Source organism: Pristiophorus japonicus, chromosome 21, assembly GCF_044704955.1.
Source record: "Pristiophorus japonicus isolate sPriJap1 chromosome 21, sPriJap1.hap1, whole genome shotgun sequence".
Classification (NCBI taxonomy): domain Eukaryota; kingdom Metazoa; phylum Chordata; class Chondrichthyes; family Pristiophoridae; genus Pristiophorus; species Pristiophorus japonicus.
This window is the reverse complement of record NC_091997.1, coordinates 8688940-8708332: the sequence shown is the minus strand read 5'-3', so window position 1 is coordinate 8708332 and position 19393 is coordinate 8688940. Positions and strand designations below refer to the sequence as shown.

The following is a 19393-nucleotide window of genomic DNA, read 5'->3' as shown; positions in this document are numbered from 1 at the left end:
CTGGTTAGCGCTTGTAGCATAATCAAATCCTGATATAATGGCTGAGTGACTGCATACCAGTAGAAATATGTATTTTGTACAAACACTATAAATGAGCAAAAAATGAGTCAGACTGTGTGCTTTTCAGCTACTTTAGATGATTTGGCAGTTGGACTGAGCAAACCGGAGCCAAACACAAGCTTAGATTGTTCAGCAAATGTCCGGCTAAGTCCGGGAAGGGTTCTATTCGCAGATCCCCTCAAGTTCCTGATTGAAGACACATGCCCAGTGTCCTATGTATGTTTGTTTCAATGTATATATCTATGGAGGATATAAACAAGGCACATATTAAATAGGAAGAAAGGAGGACAGTAGGAGTATGTTTGAGTTTGTGTGTATGTATTGGCACATGCGGCAGAGCCTGGATCCCCTTGCCACTGGACCAAGACCCTGCTCTGTCAAGCCCGTGTGGTGGCTGGTGTGCAACGGCCACCCCACGTTAAAAAAATCCACTCACAGGCATCTTCCACCATTTAAAATGAGTTCAGTCACCTGAGTACTCATTTTTAGTGTGGAAGCTAGTTATCCTCAAGGGACTGCCTATAAATGAACAAACATATTAAATGTATAAGATAACAGTACTCCCATTCCTAGACACCTGAAATGGTGATGAAATGAATAAAAAAACACTGGCATTGTATTGGAAGACAAATAGGAGATATTTTAATAAGTATGTTGGCTAATTGTTTACAACATGATCAAAATCAAATGAGCTTTATTTTACTATTATCCTATTCCCACAGGAAATGTGAATACTTTATATATAATATATCAGCTTCAGTGGTTGACCAGGTCCTTTTTTTAGTTCGGTTTGATGTGGCACAGGATTTGAAGGGCTGTGTTCCAGTTTAGGTCTGGATTTGATCTGCATGTTTGTGCATTTGCTTACACTCTGGTACTACTCTACTCGGAACTCCCTCACGGCAAATGAGCCAAAGGTGGGCAGAGAAAATGTTACAAGGACACGCTGAAAGTCTCCCTGATAAAGTGCAACGTCCCCACTGACACTTGGGTGTCCTTGGCCAAAGACCGCCCTAAGTGGAGGAATTGCATTCGGGAGGGTGCTGAGCACCTCGAGTCTCGTCGCCGAGAGCATGCAGAAATCAAGCGTGGAAAGAGCGTGTGGCAAACCTGTCCCACCCTCCCTTTCCCTCAATGACTATCTGTCCCACCTGTGACAGGGACTGTGGTTCTCGTATTGGACTGTTCAGTCACCTAAGGACTCATTTTTAGAGTGGAAGCAAGTCTTCCTCGATTCCGAGGGACTGCCTATGATGATGATGATGGTACTACAACATCTTCACATCAAATAACCAGTGCTGCTTTTTAACCTCCTGATTTCCAGCAGTGATAAATCGTAGCTTTCAGAACGTCTTTGTTTCTCTCCCACCCCATCCTTCCCAGAAGCTCAAAGGTGCAGCCCAGATTTTGGAAAGAGGGAGGGAGCACCAATTCAACACAAGGATGTGCAACAGTTGTGAATTCAATGTCTAGGCTTCTCTGGGTATTAATCCGGGTGATGGAGGCTGGGGGTTTGGGGCACAATCTTGTTCATTCAGCAGAGGATCAGATATTGCTACAGCGACAACTTTAAAACACAAGGCTGGTAAAAAAAAAAATATACAGCTGAAGTTCTGCTTAAAATATTCTTTAATCCTTGTTGGGGGAAGAGAGGGAAGGCTTCTTTTCCCACGAGCGGGCCCACTGATATAGAGGGTCGACGCTCGGCCCAGCCCACGTAGCGATACTCGAAGTTAGCAGACAGAGACGGATGGCAAAGTATAACGATCTTTATTCCGAACGTCCGGGAACAACCCGCATCACAGCCGCCTGTGAGTGGGGATGCTCCCCAAACAGCACAATCATACAACTTTTATACATTTCAAAAACCCCTCTGTTCCCGGACAAGACCTCCCTAGATCTCTAATTGGACTACCTTATCAGCGCTACTTCCCTAATTGGACTACCTTATCAGTACTACTCCGGATTGACAGGCCATGATCTCGTGACCATCTTAGACCGTTCCCAGAATGGTATCATTACGTTGGGATTTGTTATACATTTCCTTTGGAGCCATGAAGTCTCTCTCTGGTCTCTTCTCACCGCCTTATCAGCGGTCTGTTTAGGTTCTCTCCTATTGACATTCCATGTTGGAATACTATCTGGTATCCCAACCCATAACAGTACCTTCTGGAGCCTTGGAGCTGGAATGTACAAGGCGCGAGAAGAGGTACAAGGCGTGAGAAGAGATACAAGGCGTGAGAAGAGAAGCCTTTACCTCCTTATGCAGGGACCAGCACTTTAACCCTTGTCCCGCTGGTACCCCTAATGCCAAATTTCTCTTACAATCCTCAAGCTGATGCTCATACTTGATAAGGGATTAAGGGGTTATGGGGAGCGGGCAGGGAAGTGGACCTGAGTCCATGATCGGATCAGCGATGATCATATTAAATGGTGGAGTAGGCTCGAGGGGCTGTATGGCCTACTCCTGCTCCTATTTCTTATGTTCTTATTCATAATAGCCATTTAAGCTATCAAAGTTATCCTTGTGTTCGCCAGAATTAAGTGTACCCAAAAATCCAGTGCTGTAATTGAACCATGACTATCCCCCTTCCCTGTTATTTTAATATATTCTACATCCATAAAGGTGTCTAACTTGACGGGTATTTCAGTTATCAATGAGGGGTCACGTTTTGATACTCACAATGGGGCCATGTGTTCCAGTTCCGAACTGCTGTTTTCCCATTCAGTTGTTTGCGAGCGGAGGCCTCCTGGCCCACACACACACCACGCAGTTCTTGGGCCGAGCCACACTACACCAGACGGGGGAAAGAGAGTGCCAGGCAGAGCAGAATGTAACTCCCACGGCAGCTCTTGTGCACCTCCCTAATGGTTTCATGGCGGCACTTGCGATGGTCTGGGAGCGAATGATTCGTTCTTTCGGCTGGATGGGGCATGGGGATGGGAAGAAATCCTCAGCTTCGGATCTGTGAGTGCCACTGATGGTGGAAAAACGGCACACCTATCATCCCCTTTAACGTAAAACCACTGACAAGACGCCAATATTTTACTTCAAGCTAATTGGAAATTGAACAGCATAGATAAGTGTGGGTACAAGTTAACATTGCCTATATATCAATTCGGAAGAGCAGTCCGTCATCTTTAGCTTAAGCTTAGCAGTCTAGTAACTCTTTGTTGGTAAAATGGGTGCAGATCTTCACAGTTCATACTTGTCATCAGCCTTCGCATTGTCTGCCTCAAAGCAGACAATTGCACTTTTCCCCTCAGGGATGTATACAAATGCATCCACCTCTCCACCTCCATTGCTGGGTTTCTGGAAGTGTATTTCCAAAATATCCTGAAGGATCTCTTCATCCATTACATCTGGAATTCCAGTAAACAGCACGCTCCTCTTGGACACAATCTCACACGTCTGAAGGTAAAACAGAAAGCAACAGAACGTTTCAAAAGTATGAAGTCCCTGTACTGCAGTCACTGAAAATAAAAACAGAGGAAGCTGAAAATATTCAGCAAAGTCAGGCAGCTTCTGTGGGGGAAAAAGGACTAGAAGATATTACAGTCCTTTACAGCTGAACGGTACTGTAAAAAAGAACAGAAGAAGGGAAAGGGGGAAGGGACGAAGGAAAAAAGAAAAACAAACACATGGGGCAAGATGTTCCCTAAAGGCCCTCAATGCCTAATTGCCCGCTGAGAAGAACTGCCAATGTTCGGTGAGTAAAGCTGGCAAGAATTTCCATTTTCATGTTTAAAGTAATTAAAACGAATCGCCCGGCGAGAAAATGGGCGTTGGACACTCATTGTCAGCGGTTTTCTCGGCTGTTAGGTGGAAAGTTAGTAACATGGGCGGTCGTTACCAGAATGGACGGTAAGTACTAAAATTTAGTCCGAGGCTAAAATTTGGGCCTAGGGAGGTGGGAAACCTTAAAAGCACTCACCTACCGCCCCGGTTAAACAGCTTTTCCAGGGCGGGTCTCTCGGCGATCTGGACGTCAGCGGTTGAGGCCAAACTTACGCCCTGGCGATTGTTCTCGGCGTTGCACGTGGGCGGTTCGGTCCCAGCGGGTGTGTTCAGGTGTGGACGATAACATTGAAAAACTTAAGTGGAAACTTTCGCCGGGCGGAAAAACAGCTGTACCGCCGAGAAAATTGCCGACAATGAAGGCGAAAGTCTAGCCCATGGGAAAAGAAATAGAACGACCTGTGCATTGCTTGGGTGGAGAACGGGAGATGGTTAAATGGCAGGCGTGATGTTAGCAGGAGATAAATGGAGACATAATGAGAGAAATAGAGACATATACACGGCACAGAGGTTGTGTGAATAGCTAAAGCTGACAGGTAGAAAGGGAAGAATGAAAAGCTGGCAAGGCGCAGGAGGCTCCAGTGGCCTAGGACTCTGGTTGGTGAAGGAAAAAACAGCGGATCAACATTAACGGTGCACCCGATCGGTGCGCTGTAAATATTACACTGTTCTCGATCGGTGCGCTGTAAATATTACACTGTTCTCGATCGGTGCGCTGTAAATATTACACTGTTCTCGATCGGTGCGCTGTAAATATTACACCGTTCTCGATCGGTGCGCTGTAAATATTACACCGTTCTCGATCGGTGCGCTGTAAATATTACTTCCCTGTTCTCTGACTAGTACGCTGTAAATATTACTACCCTGTTCTCTGACTAGTGCAGTGTAAATATTACTCCCCTGTTCTGACTAGTGCAGTGTAAATATTACTACCCTGTTCTCTGACTAGTACGCTGTAAATATTACTACCCTGTTCTCTGACTAGTACGCTGTAAATATTACTACCCTGTTCTCTGACTAGTACGCTGCAAATATTACTCCCCTGTTCTCTGACTAGTATGCTGTAAATATTACTCCCCTGTTCTCTGACTAGTACGCTGTAAATATTACTACCCTGTTCTCTGACTAGTGCAGTGTAAATATTATTACCCTGTTCTCTGACTAGTACGCTGTAAATATTACTACCCTGTTCTCTGACTAGTACGCTGCAAATATTACTCCCCTGTTCTCTGACTAGTATGCTGTAAATATTACTCCCCTGTTCTCTGACTAGTACGCTGTAAATATTACTACCCTGTTCTCTGACTAGTATGCTGCAAATATTACTCCACTGTTCTCTGATTAGTACGCTGTAAATATTACTACCCTGTTCTCTGACTAGTGCAGTGTAAATATTACTCCCCTGTTCTCTGACTAGTACGCTGTAAATATTACTACCCTGTTCTCTGACTAGTATGCTGTAAATATTACTACCCTGTTCTCTGACTAGTACGCTGCAAATATTACTACCCTGTTCTCTGAATAGTGCAGTGTAAATATTATTACCCTGTTCTCTGACTAGTATGCTATAAATATTACTACCCTGTTCTCTGACTAGTACGCTGCAAATATTACTCCCCTGTTCTCTGACTAGTACGCTGTAAATATTACTCCCCTGTTCTCTGACTAGTAAGCTGTAAATATTACTACCCTGTTCTCTGACTATTACGCTGCAAATATTACTCCCCTGTTCTCTGACTAGTACGCTGTAAATATTACTACCCTGTTCTCTGACTAGTGCAGTGTAAATATTACTCCCCTGTTCTCTGACTAGTACGCTGTAAATATTACTACCCTGTTCTCTGACTAGTACGCTGCAAATATTACTCCCCTGTTCTCTGACTAGTACGCTGTAAATATTACTACCCTGTTTTCTGACTAGTGCAGTGTAAATATTACTCCCCTGTTCTCTGACTAGTACGCTGTAAATATTACTACCCTGTTCTCTGACTAGTACGCTGTAAATATTACTCCCCTGTTCTCTGACTAGTGCAGTGTAAATATTATTACCCTGTTCTCTGACTAGTACGCTGTAAATATTACTACCCTGTTCTCTGACTAGTGCAGTGTAAATATTACTCCCATGTTCTCTGACTAGTACGCTGTAAATATTACTACCCTGTTCTCTGACTAGTGCAGTGTAAATATTACTCCCCTGTTCTCTGACTAGTACGCTGTAAATATTACTCCCCTGTTCTCTGACTAGTACGCTGCAAATATTACTCCCCTGTTCTCTGACTAGTACGCTGTAAATATTACTACCCTGTTTTCTGACTAGTGCAGTGTAAATATTACTCCCCTGTTCTCTGACTAGTACGCTGTAAATATTACTACCCTGTTCTCTGACTAGTACGCTGTAAATATTACTCCCCTGTTCTCTGACTAGTGCAGTGTAAATATTATTACCCTGTTCTCTGACTAGTACGCTGTAAATATTACTACCCTGTTCTCTGACTAGTGCAGTGTAAATATTACTCCCATGTTCTCTGACTAGTACGCTGTAAATATTACTACCCTGTTCTCTGACTAGTGCAGTGTAAATATTACTCCCCTGTTCTCTGACTAGTACGCTGTAAATATTACTACCTTGTTCTCTGACTAGTGCAGTGTAAATATTATTACCCTGTTCTTTGACTAGTACGCTGTAAATATTACTACCCTGTTCTCTGACTAGTACGCTGCAAATATTACTCCCCTGTTCTCTGACTAGTATGCTGTAAATATTACTCCCCTGTTCTCTGACTAGTATGCTGTAAATATTACTACCCTGTTCTCTGACTAGTACGCTGCAAATATTACTCCCCTGTTCTCTGACTAGTACGCTGTAAATATTACTACACTGTTCTCTGACTAGTACGCTGTAAATATTACTCCCCTGTTCTCTGACTAGTACGCTGTAAATATTACTCCCCTGTTCTCTGACTAGTACGCTGTAAATATTACTACCCTGTTCTTCGACTAGTACGCTGTAAATATTACTACCCTGTTCTCTGACTAGTGCAGTGTAAATATTATTACCCTGTTCTCTGACTAGTACACTGTAAATATTACTACCCTGTTCTCTGACTAGTACGCTGTAAATATTACTCCCCTGTTCTCTGACTAGTATGCTGTAAATATTACTACCCTGTTCTCTGACTAGTACGCTGCAAATATTACTCCCCTGTTCTCTGACTAGTACGCTGTAAATATTACTACACTGTTCTCTGACTAGTACGCTGTAAATATTACAACCCTGTTCTCTGACTAGTGCAGTGTAAATATTATTACCCTGTTCTCTGACTAGTACGCTGTAAATATTACTCCCCTGTTCTCTGACTAGTACGCTGTAAATATTACTCCCCTCTTCTCTGATCGGTGCTTTTTTTTGTGTTCAAGTCCCTGGAGTGCACTTGAACTCACAACCTTCTGATTCAGAGGCGAGTGCTTCCTGTTCCCTGACCAGTGCGTTGTAAATCTTAATCCCCTGTTTTCTGGGCCCTTGAGAAATGTGTCAGATTTCCCATCAATTCTGCCCAGTGAAAAGTGTGTGCATTGCTCAGCATCTCTCCTCAGTCGCATTGTCAATTCGGAAACTTACTGACTGTCACTAAACTCAACTCACGACCCCCATAAAGTATATATAATGCACACATATTCTAATTGTTGCCTGTAGGTATGATAATTTCACTTGATAAAAAATATTCATCCCGATAAAATAAACAAAAGACAAATGGCAGACTGCGATTCCTTCAATACCTTCAGCTTCACAATTTCACCAGTAATAAAAGGCGAGACCCTCAGAGGCATATTTTTCTCATATCCTCGAAACTCCACTTGGTGAAACTCTTTCTTCGTCAAATTCTGAGCAACTGAAAGAAATATTAGATAAATGAAACTTAACTTTGTATCCAGGTGTAGTCATGCAAGTATTTCTGCCTCGAGCACTGCTATTCCTGTAGCACCGATCACTTTTGGAAAGTCTCTAAAATCCTTCACATGTTGCCTCCATTGTTGGTCCCGTCCCCGAGGACTCAACAATTATCGGAGCAGAAAAGGATGACTTGTCGGGCCTCTGTAAGACTTGCTTGGTGACCGGGCACTTCAAGGTGTGTGGCAATGAAAGGGAGCGAGTGGGGCTCATTGTATTATTCCCTCTTTCTTCTAGTGGCCAGGACATCCTTGAAATCTTTGATTTCTCAGTGGAACATAGGAACAGGAGTAGGCCGGTCAGGCCCATTCGAGCCTCTTCATCCATTCAACGAGATCAGTAGCCTAACCGAGACCAGGAACTCACATTGTGGGGCCCTGAGAAGCGTAACTATTTTCCATTTTATTCCTCACTGGGTTGTTTTGTGGGCCTTTTGTGGACTCAAAATCTGTGTTTTGACCCCCAACAGCTTTTGAATTCACCAAGGAGGGAGCAGGGCAAGGGGGGGCTACAACTAGACTCATATTTTGAAGTTCCACCCCCTCAGCTGGTTAAGGCAGTGGGTAGCTGAGCTGCACGGACCTGGAAGGTTGCAGGCTTGATCAATTCTGCGACTACTCACAAATGGATTCATTTTTTTTCATCATTTAAACCTGCGACCACTTTTTAAAATCACACGTGCTTCATACTGTTAAAATCATACATGGAACAAATCTCACCCTCGCGACTGTTCTTCACGTGTGAGTCCAGACAGTGATCCTCGGCGTGATGTTCAATCACAGGGAACATCACAGCCAATCCGGCCCTCAACCAAATCTATGCCAGGAGTGTCCAGACAGTGGTCATCGAAACCTGCAAGCCCCAGCAATCTGAAGCAGAGGAGGGCCACAGGACTAATTCCAAGTCTAAAGCATCTTAGTTATCAAGATAGGCTGGAAGAGTTGGGACTCTACACCTTACAGCAGCATAGATTTATGATTGGGGTTTATAAGCTAATGAAGGGAATAGATGGGGTTTCAGCTGACAGTTCATCTCAACTAAATAGGTTAGGCTGGTCCAGAAGTCACAAATTTAAGTTGTATAGGGCTAGATCTAGGTTAGACGTCAGGAGGTGGTTCTTTACCAAATTGGCCAGAAATAGCAGCGATCCTGGGGACTGGGAGAAATTTAGAACTCAGCAGAGGAGGACAAAGGGTTTGATTAGGGCAGGGAAAATGGAGTACGAGAAGAAGCTTGCAGGGAACATTAAGGCGGATTGCAAAAGTTTCTATAGGTATGTAAAGAGAAAAAGGTTAGTAAAGACAAACGTAGGTCCCCTGCAGTCAGAATCAGGGGAAGTCATAACGGGGAACAAAGAAATGGCAGACCAATTGAACAAGTACTTTGGTTCAGTATTCACTAAAGAGGACACAAACAACCTTCCGGATGTAAAAGGGGTCAGAGGGTCTAGTAAGGAGGAGGAACTGAGGGAAATCTTTATTAGTCGGGAAATTGTGTTGGGGAAATTGATGGGACTGAAGGCCGATAAATCCCCAGGGCCTGATGGACTGCATCCCAGAGTACTTAAGGAGGTGGCCTTGGAAATAGCGGATGCATTGACAGTCATTTTCCAACATTCCATTGACTCTGGATCAGTTCCTATCGAGTGGAGGGTAGCCAATGTAACCCCACTTTTAAAAAAAGGAGGGAGATAGAAAACAGGAAATTATAGACCGGTCAGCCTGACCTCAGTAGTGGGTAAAATGATGGAATCAATTATTAAGGATGTCATAGCAGCGCATTTGGAAAATGGTGACATGATAGGTCCAAGTCAGCATGGATTTGTGAAAGGGAAATCATGCTTGACAAATCTTCTGGAATTTTTTGAGGATGTTTCCAGTAAAGTGGACAAAGGAGAACCAGTTGATGTGGTATATTTGGACTTTCAGAAGGCTTTCGACAAGGTCCCACACAAGAGATTAATGTGCAAAGTTAAAGCACATGGGATTGGGGGTAGTGTGCTGACGTGGATTGAGAACTGGTTGTCAGACAGGAAGCAAAGAGTAGGAGTAAATGGGTACTTTTCAGAATGGCAGGCAGTGACTAGTGGGGTACCGCAAGGTTCTGTGCTGGGGCCCCAGCTGTTTACACTGTACATTAATGATTTAGACGAGGGGATTAAATGTAGTATCTCCAAATTTGCGGATGACACTAAGTTGGGTGGCAGTGTGAGCTGCGAGGAGGATGCTATGAGGCTGCAGAGTGACTTGGATAGGTTAGGTGAGTGGGCAAATGCATGGCAGATGAAGTATAATGTGGATAAATGTGAGGTTATCCACTTTGGTGGTAAAAACAGAGAGGCAGACTATTATCTGAATGGTGACAGATTAGGAAAAGGGAAGGTGCAACGAGACCTGGGTGTCATGGTACATCAGTCATTGAAGGTTGGCATGCAGGTACAGCAGGCGGTTAAGAAAGCAAATGGCATGTTAGCCTTCATAGCGAGGGGATTTGAGTACAGGGGCAGGGAGGTGTTGCTACAGTTGTACAGGGCCTTGGTGAGGCCACACCTGGAGTATTGTGTACAGTTTTGGTCTCCTAACCTGAGGAAGGACATTCTTGCTATTGAGGGAGTACAGCGAAGATTCACCAGACTGATTCCCGGGATGGTGGGACTGACCTATCAAGAAAGAATGGATCAACTTGGCTTGTATTCACTGGAGTTCAGAAGAATGAGAGGGGACCTCATGGAAACGTTTAAAATTCTGACGGGTTTAGACAGGTTAGATGTAGGAAGAATGTTCCCAATGTTGGGGAAGTCCAGAACCAGGGGACACAGTCTAAGGATAAGAGGTAAGCCATTTAGGACCAAGATGAGGAGAAATTTCTTCACCCAGAGAGTGGTGAACCTGTGGAATTCTCTACCACAGAAAGTAGTTGAGGCCAATTCACTAAATATATTCAAAAATAAGTTAGGTGTAGTCCTTACTACTAGGGGGATCAAGGGGTATGGCGAGAAAGCAGGAATGGGATACTGAAGTTGCATGTTCAGCCATGAACTCATTGAATGGCGGTGCAGGCTCGAAGGGCCGAATGGCCTACTCCTGCACCTATTTTCTATGTTTCTATATTTCAGTATTGAGTGATAGATGAACACAAGCAGCAACAAGAACCGCAAACTTTGCAAAAAGACAAAAGCATTTACTGCTTACAAATACACAGAATCAAGTCAGGGCAAGACATGTTAAAATCTATAATCATTGAATACACACAGCAGGAAGTCCAAAGATGCAGAGGCGTTGGCGAAGAAGCCCGAATTACTATGTGCCAAAGAAGGGGACATTAGGAGGGGAACAATCCACATATCTTACCTCCTTCGTCAATAAATTTAATTACAACATTGCCGGAATCTTGCAACATCTCAATTTTTTCCACTTCTCCTCCAGAATTTCTCAGTTTGCTGAAGTGCAGCTCCAACTTGTCAAGAATCTGATCGTTTGTGAAAGACTTTGGGATTTCCGAAAGCAGGATTCTATTTTTACACACTCGTGTCTCAATCTGCGGGAAAAGTTCATTTGTAAATGTCAATTATCTTATTTCATGGAGATTGAGCGCAGACTGAGTGCAGGCCAGAATGCATAGCTGACCCGGTAAAACTCACAAAAGCTCTCAACTTAATGCCCATTTGTTAAGACCTATAACATGGCACCCGACAGAAATGCATTCTGAAACCACTGCAACGTAACACGTGGTAAGATGGCATCATCATAGTAAGCGTTGAACCAAAAAGTGAACCGGTCAAACAAGCAGTCTGATAGAAAAGAGGCAGCAGGGGGGGGTCAAGAGAAGTGATGAAGAAGTAGAGCTGGGTGTTGTCAGCGTGCTTGTGAAAGCCGACCTCTTATCTGTGGATGATGGGCACATCAATAAAAACAAGGAAGGTCAGGATGTGAATAGGGCCACTAAATAGAAAAAAAAGAAAGACTTGGATTTATATAGCGCCTTTCACGACCACCGGACATCTCAAAGCACTATACAGCCAATTAAGTACTTTTGGAGTGTACTCAATGTTGCAATGTGGGAAACGCGGCTGGCAATTTGCGCACACTTAAGCTCCCACAAACAGCAATGTGATTGTTGTGTATCTGTAAAGCATGCACTCTGATGTTCCGCCACCAGGGAGCTCATCCCCTGAAGACCCAAGGGATCCCTTGGGAGCACTGTATATAAGCCTGCCCCTAAGGCCTGTTCCTCACTCTGGAGTGTCTTATTAAAGACTGAGGTCACTGTTACTTTAACCTCCCTGTGTGCAGTCTCATCTGTGTTAGGAACACAGTAACTGGTGACGAGTATACGAATCCAACGCAAAGATGCAGCAAACTGTGGGCATCCTGGAGAAGTTCTCAGTGGGTGAGGACTGGGAAGCCTATGTCGAATGGCTAGACCAGTACTTTGTAGCCAATGAGCTGGATGGAGAAGGAAGCGCTGCAAAAAGGAGAGCGGTCCTCCTCACAGTCTGCGGGGCACCGACCTACAGCCTCATGAAGAATCTTCTGGCTCCAGTGAAACCCACAGATAAGTCGTATGAGGAGCTGTGTACACTGGTTCAGGAGCATCTTAACCCGAGGGAGAGCGTGCTGATGGCGAGGTATCGGTTCTACACGTGCCAGCGATCTGAAGGTCAGGAAGTGGCGAGCTACGTCGCCGAGCTAAGGCGACTTGCAAGACAATGTGCGTTTGATGGCTACCTGGAGCAAATGCTCAGAGACTTTTTTGTACTGGGCATTGGCCACAAGACCAACCTACGAAAACTTGTGACTGTAGAGACACTGACCCTCAGTAAGGCCATTGCGATAGCACAGGCGTTTATGTCCACCAGTGATAACACCAAACAAATCTCTCAGCACACAAGTGCTAGCAATGTTCAGAAGTTAACTGGAACTGTGTTTGCGAGCAGAAATGTACTGGGCAGAACCCACGAGTCTGCAACTGCCAGCAGGCCGCAGGTGACCCAGATGACTCAGAGTCCCCAACAAATCTGAATGGTGACAGATTAGGAAAAGGTGAGGTGCAACGAGACCTGGGTGTCATGGTACATTAGTCATTGAAGGTTGGCATGCAGGTACAGCAGGCGGTTAAGAAAGCAAATGGCATGTTGGCCTTCATAGCGAGGGGATTTGAGTACAGGGGCAGGGAGGTGTTGCTACAGTTGTACAGGGCCTTGGTGAGGCTACACCTGGAGTATTGTGTACAGTTTTGGTCTCCTAACTTGAGGAAGGACATTCTTGCTATTGAGGGAGTACAGCGAAGATTCACCAGACTGATTCCCGGGATGGTGGGACTGACCTATCAAGAAAGACTGGATCAACTGGGCTTGTATTCACTGGAGTTCAGAAGAATGAGAGGGGACCTCATAGAAATGTTTAAAATTCTGACGGGTTTAGACAGGTTAGATGCAGGAAGAATGTTCCCAATGTTGGGGAAGTCCAGAACCAGGGGTCACAGTCTGAGGATAAGGGGTAAGCCATTTAGGACCGAGATGAGGAGAAACTTCTTCACCCAGAGAGTGGTGAACCTGTGGAATTCTCTACCGCAGAAAGTAGTTGAGGCCAATTCACGAAATATATTCAAAAGGGAGTTAGATGAAGTCCTTACTACTAGGGGGATCAAGGGGTATGGCGAGAAAGCAGGAATGGGGTACTGAAGTTGCATGTTCAGCCATGAACTCATTGAATGGCGGTGCAGGCTAGAAGGGCTGAATGACCTACTCCTGCACCTATTTTCTATGTTTCTATGTTTCTATAGGAGGAATGCAAGGCAATTCACACTTTGTTGGCGTTGTGGAGGCTTCCATTCAGCCTATTCATGCCGCTTCAAAGGGTATGTTTGCAAGAGCTGTGGAACAATGGGGCATCTCCAACGAGCTTACAAACGAGCTGCAAACTCTGCAAAACCTGCTAACCACCACGTGGCAGAGGAAGATCAGTCCATGGTGGATCAAAGCAATTTCGAGTCTCAGAGAGAGGAGGCAGATGCTGAAGTACACGGGGTGCACACATTTTCGACGAAATGTCCACCTATAATGCTAAACGTAAAATTTAATGGCTTACCCGTAGCCATGGAACTGGACACTGGCGCAAACCAATCCATCATGAGTAAATAGATGTTTGAGAGACTGTGGTGCAACACGGCATTCAGACCAGCCCTGAGCCCCATCCACACGAAACTGAGAACGTACACCAAAGAGCTGATCACTGTCCTGGGCAGCGCCATGGTCAAGGTCACCTATGAGGGCACGGTGCACGAACTGCCACTCAGGATTGTCCCGGGCGATGGCCCAACACTGCTTGGAAGGAGCTGGCTGGGCAAAATCCGCTGGAACTGGGATGACATCCAAGCGCTATCACATGTTGATGAGGCCACATGTACCCAGGTTCTTAACAAATTTCCTTCCCTTTTTGAGCCAGGCATTGGAAACTTTTCCGGGGCGAAGGTGCGGATCCACTTGGTCCCAGAGGCTGGTGGTCTTTCAGAATGACATATTGGTCACGGGTCGGGACACCGCTAAGCACCTACAAAACCTGGAGGAGGTCCTCCAGCGACTGGATCGCGTAGGGCTGTGGCTGAAGAGGTCGAAATGCGTCTTCTTGGCAACAGAAGTGGAGTTTTTGGGGAGAAAGATCGCGGCGGACGGCATTCGGCCCACAGACGCCAAGACAGAGGCTATCAGGAACACGCCCAGGCCACAGAATGTTACGGAGCTGCGGTCGTTCCTGGGACTCCTCAACTATTTTGGTAACTTCCTACCGGGGTTAAGCACCCTTTTAGAGCCCCTACACGTGTTATTGCCCAAAGGTGAGAACTGGGTATGGGGAAAAAAAACAAGTAATTGCTTTTGAGAAAGCCAGAAACATTTTATGCTCCAACAAGCTGCCTGTATTGTATAACCCGTGTAAAAGACTTGTGCTAGCATGTAACGCGTCGTCGTACGGAGTGTGTATTACAACAAGCCAATGTTGCGGGGAAGTTGCAACCTGTCGCCTATGCTTCCAGGAGCTTGTCTAAGGCCGAGAGGGCCTACAGCATGATTGAGAAAGAGGCATTAGCGTGTGTGTGTGTTCGGGGTAAAGAAAATGCATCAGTACCTGTTTGGCCTCAAATTTGAGCTGGAAACCGATCACAAGCCCCTCGCATCCCTGTTCGCTGAAAACAAGGGGATAAATACTAATGCCTCAGCCTGCATACAAAGGTGGGCACTCGCGCTATCAACGTATAAATATACCATCCGCCACAGGCCAGGCACCGAGAACTGTGCGAATGCTCTCGGTCAGCTACCATTGCCCACCACGGGGGTGGAAATGGCGCAGCATGAAAACTTGTTGATGGTGGCACAGCCCGCAGACTTGTTGATGGTCATGGAAGCGTTTGAAAATGATAAATCACCTGTCACGGCCCGCCAGATTAGGACTTGGACCAGCCAAGATCCTCTGCTGTTCTTAGTAAAAAACTGTGTACTGCATGGGAGCTGGGCCAGCATCCCCGTTGAAATGCAAGAGCCAATCAAGCTGTTCCAGCGGCGAAAGGATGAGCTGTCCATTCAGGCAGACTGCCTGTTGTGGGGTAACCGCGTAGTGCTACCCAAAAAAGGGCAGGGAGACGTTCATCTCGGATCTCCACAGAACACACGTGAGTATAGTAATGATGAAAGCGATAGCCAGATTCCACGTGTGGTGGCCCGGTATCGACTCTGACTTAGAGTCCTGTGTACAGCAATGCAGCGTATGTGCTCAGTTGAGCAACGCGCCCAGAGAGGCACCAATAAGTTTGTGGTCCTGGCCCTCCAGACCATGTTCGAGGATCCATGTCGACTATGCGGGCCCATTTCTCGGTAAAATGTTCCTAGTGGTAGTGGATGCTTTTTCAGAATGGATTGAATGTGAAATAATGTCGGGAAGCACCGCCACTACCACCATTGAAAGCCCGAGGGCCATGTTTGCCACCTACGGCCTGCCTGACATACTGGTCAGTGACAACGGGCCATGTTTCACCAGTGCCGAATTTAAAGAATTCATGACCCGCAATGGGATCAAACATGTCACCTCGGCCCCGTTTAAACCAGCCTCCAATGGGCAGGCAGAGCGGGCAGTACAAACCATCAAACAGAGCATTAAACGAGTCACAGAAGGCTCACTCCAAACCCGCCTGTCCCGAGTACTGCTCAGCTACTGCACGAGACCCCACTCGCTCACAGGGGTGCCCCCGGCTGAGCTACTCATGAAAAGGACACTTAAAACCAGACTCTCGCTGGTTCACCCCAACCTGCATGATCAGGTAGAGAGCAGGCGGCAGCAACAAAATGTAAACGATGGTCGTGCCACTGTGTCACGGGAAATTGATCTGAATGACCCTGTGTATGTGCTAGACTATGGACATGGTTCCAAGTGGATCGCAGGCACGATGATAGCTAAAGAAGGGAGTAGGGTGTTTGTAGTCAAACTAGACAATGGACAAATTTTCAGAAAACACCTGGACCAAACGAGGCTGCGAGACCAACGACACCACGCTGGACCAGGAAATCGATCCCATCACGCCCAACAGCCCAACAAGGCCAGGCTCACCCAGCAGCCCTGCAGGGCCAACAACACGCCAGCCCAGCGAGGGCACAGCCAACACACCAGAACAGACATTTGTACCGAGGCGGTTCACCAGGAAAAGAAAGGCTCCCGACCGCCTCACCTTGTAAATAGTTTTCACTTTGACTTTGGGGGCGGGAGTGATGTTGTGTATCTGTAAAGCATGCACTCCCATGTTCCGCCACCAGGGAGCTCATCCACTGAAGTCCCAAGGGGTCCCAGCATCCCTTGGGAGCACTGTATATAAGCCGGCCCCTAAGGCCTGTTCCTCACTCTGGAGTGTCTTATTAAAGACTGAGGTCACTGTTACTTTAACCTCCCTGTGTGCAGTCTCATCTGTGTCAGGAACACAATAGTGATAATGACCAAATAAACTGTTTTTGTAATGTTGATTTAGGGATAAATATTGGCCAGGACACCGGGGCTAACTCCCTTGCTCTTCTTTGAAATAGTGCCATGGGATCTTTTACGTCCACTTTTAAGAGAGCAGACGGGGCCTCGGTTTAAAGTCTCATCCGAAAGACGGCACCTCCGACAGAGCAGCACTCCCTCAGCACTGCACTGGAGTGTCAGCCTCGATTTTTATGCTCAAGACCCTGGAGTGGGATTTGAACTCTCAACCTTCTGACTCAGAGGCGAGTGTGCCACAAAAGAAGTAGAGCTGGGTGCCATCAGTGTACTTGTGAAAGCCGACCTCTTATCTGTGGATGAAGGGCACATCAATACAAAAAGAATGGTGGGATAGGAATAGACCTACTCAGGGATGGACAGAATAATACCACTGGCAACGAGAGAGGGATGGCAGAAATATTAAATAATTACTTTGCTTCAGTATTTACCGGGGAGATAGAACATGTGGACATGACATTGGATCACCGGATTACTATGAAATAAATGCATTTAAAATAATAACAGGAGATAAATTAAATAAACTAATCAACTCAAAGAGGAGAAAACCCCTGGTCCAGACAGATTACATCCACACATTTTAAAAGAATCTAGGGAAGAGATAGCAGAGACATTACTACACATATTTAATCATTCGTTTAAAAAAAGGTGTTGTGCCAGAGGACTGGCGGATTGCTTACGTAATACCTATATTTAAGGCGCAAGTTCGGGGCCCAGAAGAGGCGAGGGCCCAGGGGCAGCACGGGCCAGCCCACACTGTGATATGTGTGCACTAGGTCCGTGCACCAGAGCATGTCTCCAAGCGTCTTGGTTAATCCTTGCTACTGGGCCAAGACCTAGCTCTGTCAAGCCCGTGTGGTGACTGGTGTGCAACGGTCACCAGACGTTAACAAAATCCAAGCACAGGCATCTTCCACCCTTCAAGATTTAGTTTGGGCCTGGAATTTTAGGTCCATCATTGAAACACCTGTGAACTTTTTGACGTGGAAGCAAGTCATCCTCGATTTCGAGGGACTGCCTATGATGATGATGATTTAAGGAGGGGGACAGAACACGTCCAGGGAACTATAGACCAGTCAGCTTAACATCGGTGGTAGGAAAAATAATGGTTTCCCTACTAAAGGAGAAAACAGAACATCTAAAAGCCAAAAATATTCTAATTAATAGTCAGCATGGATTTCAACCAAGCTTGACCAACCTCATTGAATTTTTTGAAAAGGTAACAGAGTGAGTAGACAATAGTAATGCAGTAGATGCAATTTATCTAGATTTCCAAAAGGCCTTCATAATAGACAAATGAATAAGGTCAGAGAATACGAAGACAGGGGACAAGTAGCAGAATGGAGATTTCAAGACAGAAAGCAGAGAGTAGGGGTAAAGGGTAGCTATTCAGTGGCAGAAGGTAGATAGTGGTGTTCCACAAGGATCAGTGCTGCGATCACTGTTGTTCACAATTTATATTAATAATTTAGACTTTGGAAGTCAAAAACACAATTTCTAAATTTGCAGATGACACCAAATACTGAGGAGGACTGCAACAAATTGCAGGAGGACATTAATAAACTTGCAGAATGGGCACATAATGTGAGGTATTATATTTTGGGAGGAAGAATAGGGAGGTCACTTATTACTGGGAGGGTGCGAGTCTGGATGGGGTAGAGGAGCAAAGGGATCTCGGAGTACAAATACACCAATCTCGAAAAGTAGTGATGCAGATTAACAAGGCCATAAAAAAGCAAACCAAGCAGTAGGGTTTATTTCTAGAGGGATAGAATTGAAAAGTAGTGAACTTATGCTAAGCTTGTATCGAACACTCGTACTGTGTACAATTCTGGTCGACATATTATGGAAAGGATATCAAGGCACTGGAGAGGGTGCAGAGAAGATTTACAGGGATGATACCAGAAATGCGAGGGTATACATTAGGAAAGGATGAACAGGCTGGGTCTCCTTTTGCTTGAGAAAAGAAGGCTGAGGGGTGACCTAATAGAGGCCTTTAAAATTATGGAAGGTTTTTATAGAGTAGAGTCAATGTTTCCACTTGTGGGGAAGAGCAAAACAAGGCCATCAATATAAGATAGTCACCAACAAATCAAATAGGGAATTGAAAAGAAACTTTTTTTCCCAGAGGGTGGTGAGCATGTGGAACTCGCTACCTTAGGGAGTAGTTGAGGCAAATAGTATCGATGCATTTAAGGGGAGGTTAGATAAGCGACTGAGAGAGAAAGGAATAGAAGATTATGTTGATAGATTCAGATAAGGAAAGACAGGAGGAGGCTCGAATGGAGTATAAATGCCAGCATGGACTGGTTGGGCTGAATGGCCTGTTTCTGTGCTGTACATCCAATGTAATCCTATGTAATGATGTTACTAAGAGGTAACATATAGATGAGGAAGAGGAGGGGGAATCAAGGATAGACTGGAGGTGGCAGGGCATGGGTTGGGATGGGGGGGCGGGGGTAAGAGAAGCCAGTGATGAAGATGCTCTGGCTACGATTGGATATATCAAGTGTGCAACCAAGGGAGGGAGGGCAGTCCCATCAATCTGGACAACAGAACTAAAGC

At 45.5% G+C, this 19393-nt stretch overlaps 1 protein-coding gene across 1 annotated transcript in view; it reads right to left on the bottom strand.

Annotated features, from left to right (window-relative positions):
• Positions 1-1318: 1318 nt before the first annotated feature.
• The window catches only part of ifi35 (interferon-induced protein 35), a 35703-nt gene continuing 17628 nt past the window's right edge, over positions 1319-19393 (bottom strand). Inside the window, exons 8-10 of the mRNA XM_070864363.1 lie at positions 11159-11345; positions 7637-7749; positions 1319-3472 (exon numbers count right to left, since the gene is read on the bottom strand). Of these exons, the coding sequence (XP_070720464.1) occupies positions 3257-3472; positions 7637-7749; positions 11159-11345 (516 nt within the window). The 3' untranslated portion in view covers positions 1319-3256. The remainder of the gene's footprint in view (positions 3473-7636; positions 7750-11158; positions 11346-19393) is intronic.